This window comes from Aptenodytes forsteri, unplaced genomic scaffold, assembly GCF_000699145.1.
Source record: "Aptenodytes forsteri isolate BGI_AS27 unplaced genomic scaffold, ASM69914v1 Scaffold323, whole genome shotgun sequence".
Taxonomy (NCBI): domain Eukaryota; kingdom Metazoa; phylum Chordata; class Aves; order Sphenisciformes; family Spheniscidae; genus Aptenodytes; species Aptenodytes forsteri.
The window spans coordinates 806,714-822,698 of NW_008795323.1; the positions used below are offsets into that span (position 1 = coordinate 806,714).

General features: G+C 46.1%; 1 protein-coding gene across 3 annotated transcripts in view; it reads right to left on the minus strand.

The window, feature by feature from the left end:
* BCR (BCR, RhoGEF and GTPase activating protein) overlaps positions 1 to 15,985 on the minus strand; it is a 104,239-nt gene that overhangs the window by 13,327 nt on the left and 74,927 nt on the right. For 2 of the 3 annotated variants that reach the window (XM_009279984.2, XM_009279986.2), the window contains exons 9-16: positions 9,232 to 9,353; positions 7,834 to 8,002; positions 6,309 to 6,428; positions 5,295 to 5,370; positions 4,587 to 4,691; positions 3,703 to 3,777; positions 2,404 to 2,501; positions 1,590 to 1,721 (exon numbers count right to left, since the gene is read on the minus strand). In XM_009279984.2, the coding sequence (XP_009278259.1) occupies positions 1,590 to 1,721; positions 2,404 to 2,501; positions 3,703 to 3,777; positions 4,587 to 4,691; positions 5,295 to 5,370; positions 6,309 to 6,428; positions 7,834 to 8,002; positions 9,232 to 9,353 (897 nt within the window). The remainder of the gene's footprint in view (positions 1 to 1,589; positions 1,722 to 2,403; positions 2,502 to 3,702; positions 3,778 to 4,586; positions 4,692 to 5,294; positions 5,371 to 6,308; positions 6,429 to 7,833; positions 8,003 to 9,231; positions 9,354 to 15,985) is intronic. The other variant, XM_019472267.1, reaches the window with a different exon arrangement.

Sequence of the window (15,985 nt, forward strand, 5' to 3'; positions counted from 1 at the left end):
CATTTAGGTTTCTCTAAAAGAATCAAGAAGCAATTAATATTCAAGTGTCGCCAAATAATATTTTTACTTATCAACTTAAGTATAAAATGTTCTAACAGAATGTACAAGTGCTGTGCATAAAAATGCCCACTCTTGTGGACAAAAAATTTGTTGAAAATGAAAAGATTTTATTCGTTTTTTAATCATTCTATGCAAAATATTTGAAGAATTTAGAGGGTCAGTGATTTCAGGGTTCTCCAATGAGCACACAAATCTCCACAGCATTTCAGGGCTGAAAACTTGCTCTTTTGTAGTTGCTCAGCTCCGCGGAAAATAAGCCTTTGTTAGCAAAAGGACATACAGATTTCTGGTTAGCCTGAGAGATATACATAGGAGGCACCCTGTACTAGCATTTATTGATTTGTACACAAGTTTTCTTTCAAACACCCACCATGCATTTGGCAACAAAAGCTTTCCCTGAAAATGGCATGGCAGCCTCAGGGCTGCAAGAAGGGAGGGAAAGCAACAGGCCTAATGAAACTCATTTAGACAATGAACCCTTCTAGAGTAAAGGTGAGATATGATCCTGCAGGCCACCCTCAATCAGAGCTGTTTCTGAAATCCCACGAATAGCCTTGTCCTGTGTGACCATCACTCAAATGTTGGAGAAAGCTGTCATCCATGGAGCGATGAAGAGTCAAGCACAAATGGAGGAGAACTGGTGGCATTTTTCAGTGTGCCAGAAAGAAAAAGGTACCTGGGCAGGGTCTCTGCTCTATACAACAGCCAGCGCAACACAAAGAATGTGTTCTCAGGGCAAGCATTTAAACACCCTCCTAAAGCTGTGGACAGATAGTGCAACAAACTGGAAGAAGGGGAACATATGCTCTCTATGTCATCCTCCACTGAGTGGCCTGATTTCTCCTGCATGGAGCTTTAGTGCTTTATCACACAGCAGCTCCCTGAGAGCAGCATCCGTTTGCAATCACCTCATCACCTCCCCTATTGCATTACAAATTTGCCACATAGACAAAGTGTCCCATGCTGATTCTCAGCAGTGGAAATCTCTCTCAGATGCAGCCTGTTGTCATGGACACTACACTCCGGACAATGTTTAATGGCAGTTATCAGGACAATAAGCCTGTCCTCCAAGGCCTTGCTATCACATCAATTAACTTCCAGCACATACAGAAGGCAGTATTTCTTCCACGTGATTTACAAAGGGGACAGTATATTCATTGCTTCCTCTTTTGTCACAAATGGAGCATCCTCAACAGTGCCCAGGGCTCAGTGACGGTGCAGTTCCTATGTACTGTGCTGGAAGTTTTGAAGTTAACAAATTAGCGAATCAGAGATCAAAACGTAAATTTTCATGAAAAAGTATCTATTCCATAAGAGTACTGAAGCAGGCATAGGGGACAAGGCAAGAGGGAAAAAGCTGCTGACTTCCTGCCTGTGAATCACACTGTATCCCTCACTATCTGGAGGAAAATCTCTAATGCTGAGACAATCAGAAAGCAGAAAAAACCCTCCCTGGTGCACTCCAGGATTCAAAAGTCCTGTTATGTTTTGCAGTAAGGGTAGCAGGAATGAGTTAAGCACAGTCTTACCTGGATCTGTCCTTTCCCCATTATGCGATCTGTGCTCTCTCCATCCTCTTTGGTGAGCTTGGTTTTGTTGTAGCACTTTTCATAGCACAGAATCCGCAGAGTTTGTGAGCCTTCCAGCTCAATCTCAAACTCCTGCAGGGCACCAGGAAAGGAAAGAGTAATGAATACATCACAGCAGGACACTAGTCTCTTAATAATCAGCATAGTCTCCTTGAAACTCATCAGGAGGGACCACTTAAGGACTGACCAAAACCTCCTCCCTAATGAAGTTGGTCTAGAAAGCAAACTGAAATTATATTTGGTATATATATATGGTGGTCAAATCAGAGACTAAGATGGTTGACTCCTTAGTCAGGTTTCACTGAGTTTCAGGAAAGCATCATTCAAAGAAACAAACTCGCCCACCTTCCTTGTATTTAATTTTGCTCCCCAGCAGGCTTGAGTTGGCTGTAAGCAGGCAAAGTGTCTATAGCTAATTCTTCCCCCTCACAAGTAAACAAAACCACCTCCTCCTTCAACATATTTTCACTTCTGTCTTTAAAAAAGTAATCAAACATGCATCTGTTTAAATGATGAAATGCTGGACAAGACTCATTTGTACCAAAATGTTTGTTTAACTATAGCTAACCCAAGAGAAAATCTTCTGCAAGCCCTGACAGCCAAATGAACCTGGCATAAAAGTGTTTTCTGAGAGGCAGTATATGCGGCACAAGTGCTGAGCATGCAGCAAGATCTTCCATTTGCGGGTTTTCTGCCCATCATACGTTGATGTTTGGCACATGGAATGAGTCACATAAAGAAAAATCCAACCTACCTCATTCCAGTTGGGCTCCGTGGTGTCTCTGTAAACTCTAGTTTTAGCCTTGTTCACGAAATACCCAAAAGAATCCACCTCTAATGTGCAGTACAAATCTGAGGGGGGGAGACAGGGACAGAAACTTTTAAAAAATTTCTAGAATCTCCTAACTTGCATTGATCACTTTCAGAGTGCGTCTTCATTTGCATCTTCTCTGTATTTGTACCAGTAACATTATCCAGCACAAATCTCATCATCTGGACCACAGAGTTGCCTTTTACAGCTAAAGTACCAGCACAGCTGTATAAATGACCTCAGCACAGACAAGCCCTTCACCTCTATCAAGAGTCAGGTGTATGCTATTATCCAATATTTCCCAAATCAATCCACAATCAGCAGAAGGTGTACACCAATGAGAAATGAAACTTCCTCAGGTAGATATTGGACCCCATCAACACATCAGAACCGATTCCACTGAGAACAGGATCAGTATATATCCCTCAGAGAGTAGGTTAGGGGCTAGCCATCAAAACTCATTATCTTCACAAAGTGGTTAATTATGTGGTATCTGGTGTTTTTGAAGAGCTAGTAATGAGCTGTAGACATTGCCCCTATTTGTAAATTACGTTGTAAGTGATGTCAGCCAGCATTGGGGAAGTCAGTGGTTCAGCAGGAGGAGGGCTGACAGAAAGCATGTACATGTCCAGTTCACTCCTTTCCTCCTGAGACTGTGCACGCAGATTAGACAAGTACAGGATCCCCAGCCACATGGCTAGGTAAGCTTTGCCGCTTTTCCTAGATTATCCTCATCAATGGCTGAGAAGCATGTTTATTTCTACAGGTGTCCTCTTCCCTCTATTTTTTCCACCTTTTTCGATCCTTCTGCCAAATCACTCCCCTGAATTTTAACACCTCTTTCTTCACACTAAAAATTCTGGATGTCAGAGAATGCTTCCCATTCTTTCGTTGCAAAACAAAATACAGTTGAAAGAATTCAGGATGAGGGCTGACTTGTATCTAAAACTGTTGGGTAATTAGCAAACGCTGCTTAAAAAAAAATACCAACAGACTAGGCCTAAAAAATAATGCTGCATGCTTGATCCTTATCTTTCTGAGAGTTAATAGTAGCATTAAAAAATTGCATTCCCCTAAATTTACACCAATGCCCCGATTTCACTTCCAGTTCCCCAAATCACCTCTCCTCCTCACCATCATCCCAGATGCTGCAATCCTAAACCAGTCCATGCTCAGCTGTCACAGCACCTGCATTATCTAACCCCTACCAATATCTCTGTGTATTACAGAGCTGCAACTCACTTGAACTTTGCTTGAATCCTGTGGCAGAGTGGACAATGACATTCAGGAATCCATAGAGACCTGGGGATTCATCATCTGTACAAAAAACCCAATGAATTTTGTTATGTTCACAGAGGAGACGAGTGAAAGACAGAGTGATGAGACTGATATTACGCAGGTTAACGAGCAGAGGGTAAACTATCCCTAAAAAGGATAGCAGGAGCATGTAATCTAGCCATTTCAGCAAAAGAAGAGACTGTTCCAGGTTCAGTGTCGGTTTCACCTGTAATACCTTCTGGCAACGGGTGGCTTTTACAATGACATTTCTAGGGTCAGCAAGACAGCATGGAAGAAATTCAAAGGAGCAAGAGTAAAATATAGAGGCTAAGTCTATACTAGCAGATTAAACAGTAATTTAGGATGGTCTCCAACACAATTTTGGCCAACTAATGTTCTTCCAAAGGATTCCCAGGCATAGTTCAAAGTTGTCCCAGGCTAGGACTCCAACAGGCACTCCAATCCCTAGCATGATGGCTGCAGGTAAAGACCATTTAATAGTCAATGGATATATTCTGAAGGATGTCCAGGAATATTTTACTAATTTAGATGCAGTCATATAATTTGGAGCTTGTATTTTTATTGTTGCAGCAAGTAACATTGGGATGACAGATTGTTCTTGTTCCTGCTGCTCTCTTTTTGTACACTATCATCTACTTCAACTAAACTGCACAAGTTGGGTCTCAGCTTTTGCTTTAAAGGAACTCTCAGTTTGTAACTCATCACCAGGTTGAAGCCTGTAGCAAAAAGAAACAGTAGGAGCAGTTCTAGGGGAAACGAACAAAGGCAGGCACAGGCAGGTTTTCACTGCAGCTGCACCATGTGAAAGCATAAACCAAAGGTCTCACCTTCCTTATTGATAGTGAGGGGAATGTTGTGGACTGTCTGAAGCTTCACACAGGAGTTTGTCAGCATCTGGAGCTCCACCGACGTGAGAGAGAAGCTTTTAAAGCCTGCCAAGAAGATTCAAAGAAGGAGGAATTAAAATTCAAAGCAGAGGCTAGATGCACGCTCCCTCATTCTGGGCATACATAGGACCATTGCTCCCTGGGCAATGCTCAGCAACAGTACCATGGTGCTCAGGTCTGTACTGCTGCTGCAGCCCAGTTCTATTGAGGGCATATTTAGTTGCTCTTTGGAGTAAAAAGTCTCAGGATGGTTCACAGGAAACAAGGGGGGCTCTTATTTTCGTGCAAAGCCAAAAAACACCCATGCCAAAAAAGTAAGTAAGTTTCTTTGGACTGGAGCCAGGTAAAAGGGTACAGCTGTTCCCTCTACGTGGAACTGCACAGAGCTCTGATCTCTAGGGTAAATGGGAGAATCTCTCCACAGACTTACGAAGTGCTCTCCCTACACATTCCCTACATGTTACTGCAAGCAAAAGTCCCCCAGACAGGCTCAGATGTGCAGAGACAGAAGACATCCACGTTGTGCTGTGGATTCCAATGCACATCCCTCTCTTCGCCTGGAACCCTGCCCCACGCCTCATCCTCTGGAATCCTGCTCTCTAATAAGATCACAGTATTTGTACCAATGCCCAGCTGAGGGACACTCACATTTCTTCTGCTGCTCCCGGATGTTCTCCCTCCACTCTGCCCTTTCATAGTCCGATGAAATGAGGAACGTGTAACTCTACCCAGGAAAACAGAAGAAAATAGGGTATGCATTAGTCTGACCGACTCCTGAGAACAGGCCTGTCCCACCCTCCTCCAGTGGAAATTATTGGATACACTGTCCTTCTAGTACTGCTGCCAGTTGCCCTACATCACAGCTTTGTCAGTGACAGGCAGGACTCTGGCAATGCGCCCTCTCAGCAATGTGCCAGCGGTACCAACATGGACTCCTGCAGTCAGAGCTTTCATAGAGCTTCACCCTGCAAACAGCAGCTGCATCCCTGGCAGCATGAGGTCCCATGGCAGCTCTGTGCTATTCCTCATAACAGTTGCACCAGGAAACCCAAAAGCCTCTACCACAGGCCTAGACACTGATGCAAGCTGAGGAAGCAGTGACCAGCTTGTGAATTTTCACTGAGTAGTAACAGGATCTTGTAAGAATCCTTTACCATGTGTGTGGAAAGGCCGCAGTGACAAGTTACAGCACTGCCAGAGCAAGGGATACCTCTGGCACATTGAGCATCCCACAGCGCTAAAGGAGATTATTCACAACCATTCAGCACCCTTGGTGCCAAGCGCAGCACACAGTCCTGAGGAGACAGCCCTGAGTGTGCTAAGCCTTGAATTTGAAAGGAATTCTAGAAGGCAGCTGCTGCAGAGCTTTATCTTAGGTGAAGAGAGCCATTCCTGTTGCTCTGCCAGGGCAGGTGCTGAGGTAGTGGACTAATTTCTAATGTTACTTTTTAAATGCCAAAGTTGCATACAAATTAATCATAGCCTTACAAGATGTCATCATAACCGTTGGTGTAGCAAGGGTTAGGTGTCTGCTGCTTCGAAAGTGCCTTCAGGCCAGACAACAGAGGGCATGAAGACCACTTTGTACAACAGCATATACAAACACACACCCACCCTTGACCTCTGTCTTGTACACTGAGGGAGACCAGAAGAGCCACTCACCTTGCCATTGCGATTGTGTACCCGGAAGGCCATGTTGGGAGACATCAGCAGTAGAAGGGATTCCTGCTCTGAGAGCTTCTTTTTCAACCGCTCAATGACCTTGCTGCCTTTATTGGCCCTCTGAAGAGTGGGGGAGAGAGGGAGACAGAGGACACATATCATTCTCTGACGTCTGCCCCCATTTACACTGACAGACATTTTAAGACCCACAGTCCCTTCCCTCTGTGAGCAGCCAAATGGCCCCAGGCAGGAGAAATGCTGTCAACAGGATCCACAGGGCTCCCAGTGGCTCAGGAAAATGTTACCTGCAGTATCTCTACACTCAGACTTGGCTCTGTTCCCCAATTCCAGCTGCCCCAGACGGAGGTGCAGAGGTGCGTGGCCACTGTCCCAGCTATAGCCTTTACTTTCTGTTCCAGAGGCTGCAGCAGCATCACGTCACTGGGCAGCCATAGCACTGCCAGGTCCTCCACAAGCATCCTTAACTAAGGAGACTGTAATGAACTTCTCTAGAAGCTGCCCAGAACTCTGTTGCCAAAATTCTCTCCCACCCACCAATCCATTTTCAACAGAGGTCAGCTAAAACCAAGGTTTTTCTGGGATAAAACCCAGAAAGTCCCAAACCCAGCCGTGTATATTGTTTGGCACTGATGCACCGAAGCACGTTATCTTAGACACCTGCACCTTGTGAGTAAGAGGCTTCCACACAGTGTTCCTCCTAATATCTTACTTTTTCCAGGAAGCCCTCTCTGAAAGCCAGCCAGGACAGAGAGGCAGAAGCATGTTCTTTTGAAGTGCAGGGGATAGTCTTCTCATGGTACAAGCAATATTATTCATATCCTGTTCTAAACACCAGCAGGCTTTCAGTTTTCAAACTCTTATTTCTCTTTTGGGTTCCAGGAAGGTTTGGAGTCTAACACCTCTGAGAAAACATGTCTTGCAAGCAAAGAGAAGCCTGGGCCAGAGACACCATATCTGTGTCAGACTGTCCAGTCAGCATAAGTGGTGTTCTTCATATGTGCTGGTGCTTTGACACGGGTAAAGTCAGAAAAAGCTTCAAAAGCATAACTGAGCCTGCAAAAATTCAGAAGTACATGACTTCTGACCAAAATCACTTGCAGGATCATACTTTAACAGCCAGAAATTGGCATGCCACACTCCTAGTCCTTCTCATGTCCACAGCATAAGAGCCCCGCCCTCCACATGGATGTTCAGGGATAGCAGTCACAGGCAGTCTCATGCAAATAGAGGAGCTACTGGGTACAACTACAGGATCTTTTTGTTTCTGCCTGCTCACAGGACACCATCATTCAAGCCATGCACTAGCATGAGCAACGATGGGCTGCAGAGCATGTAGATATCACTGATAACAGAGCTCCACCACAAGCCTCTGCTGAACAGTCTGTTTTAGCATGACTCCCCATGCTAAACCATGTGCAGCTCTGGGAATGCTGCTTCTATCAGCACCTCGTCTCAGCAGAGACACTGAGCCTGTACTTAGCATGGAGTGCTCAACCCCTTTTACCTTTTCACGCTGGATGTCATTCTTGATCTGGGATATCTTGATCTTCATGGCATCCAGTTCCTCATCAGGTACCAGTGGGATATTGGGCACTGCCTCAGACTCATCTACCATTTGGAAACTAAGGTCAGTGAGCGGGATGTACCATTTGCAGTCATATTGCTGGCTTTTTCTGAAAGACAGAAGGTCCAAACCTTTTACTATTACCCGTGTCTGGCAACACCCACTCCCCCTTCCCACAAGCCCTTCCCTGCTATAGTGCATAAGATACAGAAATGGGCACAACTTCACTGTGACTCCCATGTGGAAAAAGTCTGGTAAAGGGCTGCTTTCCAGCAAGAAAGCCTAGAAGGGCCAATAGCCAGTACAGCACATAATAAGGCAACTTGTTTTGTTATCTAGTTCTTTTCATCCTAAGAAACCACAACTATCTTTTGCAAACCCTTTCAGTCCTGCGTGTTCTCCCTTTGAAGCCTCTGTAGAGGCAAAGTTCAAAAGCCGTGCCATGCCTCTGACCTGGCTGCTACCTATGATCTAAACCCCGGTCTCTCCTGCCTAAGCTAGGAGGGCCAAGTGGGGTGGGTGAGCCAATATGTATAAACCTCTGTGTAATCCAACCAGAAGAAAGAAACTACCGCTCGTAACTGCCATTCTCCAGTGATTTCACCAGGATAACCAGTTCACTTTTTTAATGTTTCATGTGATTTATTCCCTCTCCACCTCTACTGCCAGGAACATCCACTCTTGGGAATGTCCCACTCTTTTGAAGGTTCATTCCTCACAAGCATGTGCTTCAAAATGGGCAGGGACAACTTTTTGCTTGAGGAAGGCAAGAAGATGAGAGGAATCTCCCTGAGCAGAACATTTACCAAATGAAGAGAAGCCCTGTTTCAGACAGGTATGTCGGTAAAGGTTCCTCCCCCCTCATTTGTGAAAAATGTCAACAAAACTGTTTGTATAGCTGCACTTTGGGGTTGACACAGTCTGTTTATTGTACCTTTTCCATTTTTCTGCAGAACTATTAACTGACTGTAGCTGCAAGGCCAAAATTAATAACCTTAGTAACAAAAGAAAGTGAAGAATGTCACCTATTAAAAGAAAGGGGAAGTGGAAAAATGAATGGCATTTGTCCAGAATACCAGCAGCTACAGCACATCTTATTTTCCTAGGAAGGCTCGGGGCAGGGGCAGGAGGAATTAACCTTTCCTGAGGGAACAGGACTTGGCCAAGGTCTCTTATAATAGACAGTACTACCTTGGTGATCATTCCTTGTCTAACTGCATCTTGTGGATTATGGTTACCCAGGTCTGGAGTATGCATATTCAACTAAAATTGCTGGCTAAACCCAGGATTCTGCTGAAGCTAAGGTGCAAAGCACGTAGTCCAGAAGGAAAACCTCACCCTCCAATCTGCTTCTTGAGCTTGGCACACAGGAACAGATCAGTAAAAAGAAAGACATGACGTAGCTTGCGAGCCCCCTCAACCAGCTCCACCATGAAACTGTCCTTCAGCAACTGCCGGTGCTGGTGAGAAAACAGAAAAAATGTTTTAGTTAGTGCAATATGAGCCCCAGATTTGGCACTGGGGCACCACATTCCTTAGACACGACTCCTACCAGAGCCAATTCAGTAAATTGGTCTAATTCAGAAAAAAGGCTATTAAATGTTCCTTGCTGTAAGCTCTGCTCCCTGCTGCTGCCCTCTGTCCCAGAGGCAGAAATGGCCATGCATCTCCTTTATTATTTGGTTCTGTGTCAGACTTCAGGCTTGTCTCCATCACCTGTTCCTGAGCCCAAGTGTAATTTATTGTGAGTCATTAACAAGCTTCTGCATACCCAAGGGCCAGAATCACTGACAGCACACCATCCCCTCACAAACCAGCAGAGAGCAGCAAACACCACTTTTCTCAGGAGTCACCCAGCCACTGAATTCAGCTTCAGCTACTTCACCAGGGAGAAAGAGGAGCGAACACCTCCATGAACACCTCCACTCACAACAGTAGTTTGTCAACATTAACAGCTGAATGCCATTGCTGCTTCTTTATTACAAGTGCTGTTAAGGGATAATTCCTGAACAAAATGTGTGTCTAGCAAACTTCTCAGTAGTCCCTTATCAGCCTGTGTTTAAATAGGGCCATCTGGATATGCCCCCACCCCATGCCTATTTAAATCTCTTTTATACCTCATATAAACATTCCCCAAACCTAGAAGATGCAAAGAAACTGCACAACCCTGATGCCTTTATTCCTGTTTCTAGTTCCAGGGAGCCCTGCTCTGCGCTCAGGCCTTCTGCTCTGATGTCAGGATCAAGAGGACTCTGAGTGCACATCTGGAATAGATATCTCCCACTGATTTTCAAACAGAAGTCAGGGGTATTCAACTTTGGGCAAATTTTATTCCCACCAATATGTATAACTGTCAGCATTGCCTTGCTTCACAGCCAGTACAAGCAGGAACCATCAGCTTCTCCACACAGGTATGCTAAGGTACTTTTTCCTGACCCGTACTATTTCCTTGCTATTCCAGCTAAGAGGATGCTCCCCTGACACCAATGAGCAACACACTACACATACCATATGTGCTTAGACAGCACCATGGCTGGGGATAGGCGAGATCTGCTAACACTGTCCAGTCCTAACCAACACCTCGCCCTGCTGTCTCACTGTCGGCCTTCTCCAGGCCCATGCTTGGGACTTGTCAGTACGACTCACTCCTGATCTGCAGTATCTCTGTGATCCCCATGCTGGGAAACGTGTACACGAAAACTCTCCATTTCCACGAGGCAGCTGTGCTCAGCTATGCAGCAGTATGCAACAGGAAAGCAGTTAACCTGAGCAAGGTCAGGACATCCAAACCAGAATTGATGCCTCAGTTTCTCAGGTTATGCCCCATGGGTTTTGTTTGCTGCATGACTTAACAAGCCCTGAACACATTTACTGCAGAGGGTGTGGGAGTGCAAACCCCCACGCTGCCTCTCCTTCCGCCTACCATTCTTCCCATCTTGGCTCTCCAAAAGAAAACAAACCACATCAGTCCTGAGCCCAGCAGGCATCATGGCAAGGAACACAAGGCAGAGAAATGCCCTTGCAGACCTAATTCGTGTTTCCACACTCTGTCCTACGGCACCCTAGACTTCCTGACACAGACTAAGAGTCTGCATTTTCCTGTCTGCTGCTGCATTAGCACCACAGCTAGCTGTTAAACCACACATAGGAGTGTCAGCATCTCACCTTGGTGCTGCCTTCCATTACACAAAGGTCCTAGAAATCTGTGAGCAGCAGCAAAAGCTGCATCTTTCCCATAGTGCCAGGAAGCAAGGCTGCTCCCTAGCAGACTGTTGCACCATCTCTGGGCAGGAGTCTGTGGAGATCTGGTATCCAGCAGTGATTCAGGCTCAGAAAGGCCTGTACATATGTTAATGTTTATTTTTAGGTGGGCGTGATCCTCCTGGCTTCTCCTCAGTGGTTTTGGAGAGAACGCCTGCCTGCATTAATGTCTCTGCTGCTGATGCACACTTGTGCATGCCTCCCCCTCCTGCCTGGCGAACAAACCCAAGGTAGGAAACTAGAAACATCGAGCTTTAAAAATAAATACATAAAAATGAGGAGGTATGTTGTCAGTAGCAAAAACACTCTCCACAGCTGCAAAGAATTTCATTTGGGAGCAATACTGAAGCAGGGAAAGATATTTTCTGAGCAAGCCAAAACCCTGATCTCAGGTTTCTAGATCTGATGCATATTAATTATGCTACAAATCAGCTCAGCTCCTCTGGGGCAATGAGAATAGCTGCTTGTTGGCAGCTCAACCTCTGCTCATTGTTCATAGGTGTAAAGATGTTCTCACAGCTCACTCATCTCTGCTACCCAGCAGGATGTGGCACTGTCCCTTCCTGACCTGGCCTTCTGTCCCCCTCTGCCAGACACTGGCAGCGTGAGATCAACCAAGACCCCAGCCCAGCTCCCTGCCAAGAGTTCCTAGCTGAAAAATACCCCAGGCTAGTCCAGAGCACAGACTCAGCACCCCATCCTGGGAAGACATCTCTGGTGGCAGAGACAGACCCACAACATGGCCAGCAATGTGTTTCTTCACATGCAATGGAGGGCACAGGCCCATGAGAGCTGTTGGAGGACTGTGAAGGACTACTAGAATGTCCTGAGTACAAAATACCCTGACTGACATGAGACAGGGCTACCATGAGGCAGCAAAAAGTCTTTGGCAGCATGATCTCCCAGAAAGAGAGCTGGATAGGAAGAAGACAAGGCTGTATTTCCTAAGCTTGACTGGAACAGAAGTAAAGAGGTGAAAGGGATGTATTCCAGTCAGCCACTCAGAGGAAAACACTCAGCTTCCCAGACCTTTCATACTTCATATGTTCTCGCTCACGAGCTAGTTGGGAAGGTCTCCCTTCAGCAAGCAGCAGGGATAAACTGCCACAAAAGCAATCAAGTATCTGGGGAGGAGAGGACAGGAGAAAACATTTGTGGATCAAGTTAGGAAATCTCTCCTCACAAGGGTGTGGAGCTTGATATTAGATCTAACTACCAGCTTCTCTTGGAAAACAGGACTTTCGTTAGGGCTGGACGCAACAGGCATGCCCCAGGCTGCTCAGCATCAGTGGAGCAGAGGAGGAGCGCTTCCAGCAAAGGGCCACATCCTTTGTTGCAAATGATTCATCTTGCTGGGAGGGTTCAGCAGGTCAGAGGTAAACAATAAAAGGATTTCCCAACTGGCTTACCAGATCCCTGCCAAACCCCACAGTGAGTGAGCACAGGGCACCTTCCTGGACCTCCTGACATGAGTCAGCCCATCCTGCCCCACGCTGGGGGAGCCAGCAACCCCCTCAGACAGGACTTGTGCCGGTCAGATGCCTGTGCAACCTCAGGTCCACGGGCCTTCTCTAGCAGTTTGGGAACCAAAGCCCACTTTGGTCAACTCCCCCCACCCAGGGCCAGCAACAGCTATTCCTTTGGTGGCCTCCTGTTAAACAAGATCTCCTGAAACATGAGGTCTTTTGGCTGGGTGATCCTGCTGTACATGACATACAATAGCCTACATGTGGGAAACCATCTCTCTACCTTGTTTCCAAAGTTACTCTGCTAAGGTTACCAAAGGTGCTAAAGGTTTCCTAAAATACCCTGAAATGACATATAGACTACAGAAACACCACATAAACATCCAAGAAAACATAAGTTTAGGATCAGAGTGGCAGTACAGTGGCAGTGACCCCCTTTCTTCTACAGACAGCCCCAAGACTGTCAGGTGTCCAGCACAGGAGCTCAGCTCAGCTCATAGAAAGATGTTCCAGGAGGCCTGGGGCAAAACTTCTACTTTGTATCACAATGGAGTGAATTAGGATCATCTTTAATCTCTCAAACAGGGCCTGGGCTGACTGTTACCTTCAGTGGCTCTTGCAAAGCTCCTGTACTGGTGCAATGTAAGTCCCAAGTCTCCCTTCTAGGCTCTGCTTTCCTTTGCATGTTTTCATGTGCTTCTTCTCACACCCACCTCAGTGCTTTGGACAAAAGAGCTCTCCCTGTACGTCCTTCAGCGCTTGGATATCCTCTTTGGATTGCCTGTTGCTGTCCTCCTCCTCTTACCTCTGTCAGTGAGCATCTCCCCCTCCTCTGCTACCAACCTCACGACTACCTGTATGCTCATCTATTCATCCTACAGTGTTTTTGTGCTGTTTACATATGATAAATCCTGCTGCTGTCACGTACTGTTTAACTCCAGAAAGTGTGGCAGAAGACCAGCTTGTCTAAGACACATTACAAAAAGTGGAATTTAAAAATCTACTCATCCAGAACTACAGCTGTACAAAAGGCTGTCTCCTGACTTGTGTGCCGAGGAAAGAGCTCATCCGATGTGGTGACAGCAGAGGCCTGCAGCATGTGTGGGTGAGAGCCCCAGGAAGGACTGGAACATGTGTGATGCAGGAGGAGGAGAAGGGTAAAAGCGGGAGATGAGTATTGGCATATGTCAGTAAGGAAGAGGTGGTTTGGCTTTCTGCAGAGCGTAGGAAGAAAATGATTCCTTGTGTGTGTGTGCGTGTTGCAAGACCAGCATTGCAGAATAAAGGGATGCTCTGCCTAGGGAGCTAAACCGGCTGCTCTTTGAGCATTTTAATAGCCTTTCTTTTTTCTTTCCAAAGCTCCTGTCACCAGGAGCGCTCTGACTCCAGCTGTAAGACAGTGTGAAGCATCCAAGATCACTTTTGAGTGCTCTATTGCCAACACCTGCCCAGGGCCTCCAGAAGCAGTAGGCACCAGGCCTCAAGCTGTGCGTGGCTGCCTGGGTCTAAGCTTAGCTCCCAACTTTTCACAGGCTTTAGTTTGTACTTCTGCTCCCTTGCCAATGTCCTTTGTCCTTTCCCTTCCCTAGCACACTTGGTCTCTACCAAGTTGAATGGGAGCCTAAGGCAATGATACCCAGTCCTTCGACTGCAGTTTAAAACCACATTTAGAAAAATGGTAGAGCAGCTTGCCAAGCAGCCTCTTCTCTCCAGGGCAAGGGAAAAGGTACAGAGTAGCATAAGCTGATCCAATATGTGATCTAGTGGGCTTGATCCCAGAAGGAACTGCCTGTCAGCCCTCTTGTGTCTGGACTGGTGCTGATGAGACCAGACACTAAGCCACTCAGCCAGCAAAGTGACCCAAAACTCAAAAAGGCTTCATTTTTAGGCAGCTCCATTCCTTCATGCCGCTGTGGGATCACACAAATATCAGTGTGAACACTTCAGAGAGGGTGGGACTGCACAGCCAGGGGCAAGGCAGAATGGCAGCCACCACTACTCAGGTTGGTCTGAACTGCCCTGAAAGAACATCCTGCAAAGAGCATTAGACGAGCAGCAGTCAAGAAAGGAACCATCATCTCTCAAATGAACTCTACAATTTTTTGCAGTTTCATTAATTCCTGCTTTACAAGAATGAGCTGAATTAGCTGGAAACACAAGCCTTTACTTCTGGCAGGGAAAGACAACACAAGCTCTACAGTCATTTGCATCCAGGATTAGTTGAAAAAAAAAAAAAACATGCAGTCCATATAGCTGCTCTGTTAATAATACTAGAAAGGTTATTACTCCCTTCCTTCTGGCACATAATAGTGGCACATCCTTCACCTCAAAGCATTCATTTTCCTGCTTCCCCAAGGGACCATCCCCTGTAGAACCTTAAACAGGTTCCCTATTTAAGCAAAGTGGATAGTGGTGAAGAATGATCAGCAGTGAGCAAATAAGATGCCTGCTCCATGGTCCTAAGGGGTGGAAGATTCTCTACCTTCCATCAAGATTGTTTAAAAAAAAAAAAACATGCAGTCCATATAGCTGCTCTGTTAATAACACTAGAAAGGTTATTACTCCCTTCCTTCTGGCACATAATAGTGGCACATCCTTCACCTCAAAGCATTCATTTTCCTGCTTCCCCAAGGGACCATCCCCTGTAGAACCTTAAACAGGTTCCCTATTTAAGCAAAGTGGATAGTGGTGAAGAATGATCAGCAGTGAGCAAATAAGATGCCTGCTCCATGGTCCTAAGGGGTGGAAGATTCTCTACCACTCACATTCAGAGTCAGAAGGTACAGTGCTACTCAGACCCCCTTTCCCTCCATGCCTTTGTTTGGTTATTTAGAGGATTGGCAAAGTGGATACTGGCAGATAATCCATCAAAAAAAAAGTAAAAAAGTAAAATCACAAAAGTAGAAAGATGGCAAGAAAAGAAGGGAGCAAGAGAATGTAGCAGATCAGGCTGAATGGAAACAGACCCAAAAGCCCAGATAAGCTGTCGCAGTTTAACCCCAGCTGGCAACCAAGCACCACCCAGCTGCTCGCTCACTCCCCCCTGGTGGGATGGTGGGATGAATCAGAAGGGTAAAAGTGAGAAAAACTCATGGGTTAAGATAAAGACAGCTTAATAGGTAAAGCAAAAGCCGCGCACACAAGCAAAACAAAACAAGGAATTCATCCACTACTGCCCATCAGCAGGCAGGTGTTCAGTCATCTCCAGGAAAGCAGGGCTCCATCACGCGTCACGGTGACTTGGGAAGACAAACACCATCGCTCTGAACGTCCCCCCCTTCCTTCTTCTTTCCCCAGCTTTATATGCTGAGCATGACGCCATACGGTGTGGAACATCCCTTGGGTCAGTTGGGGTCAGCTGTCCC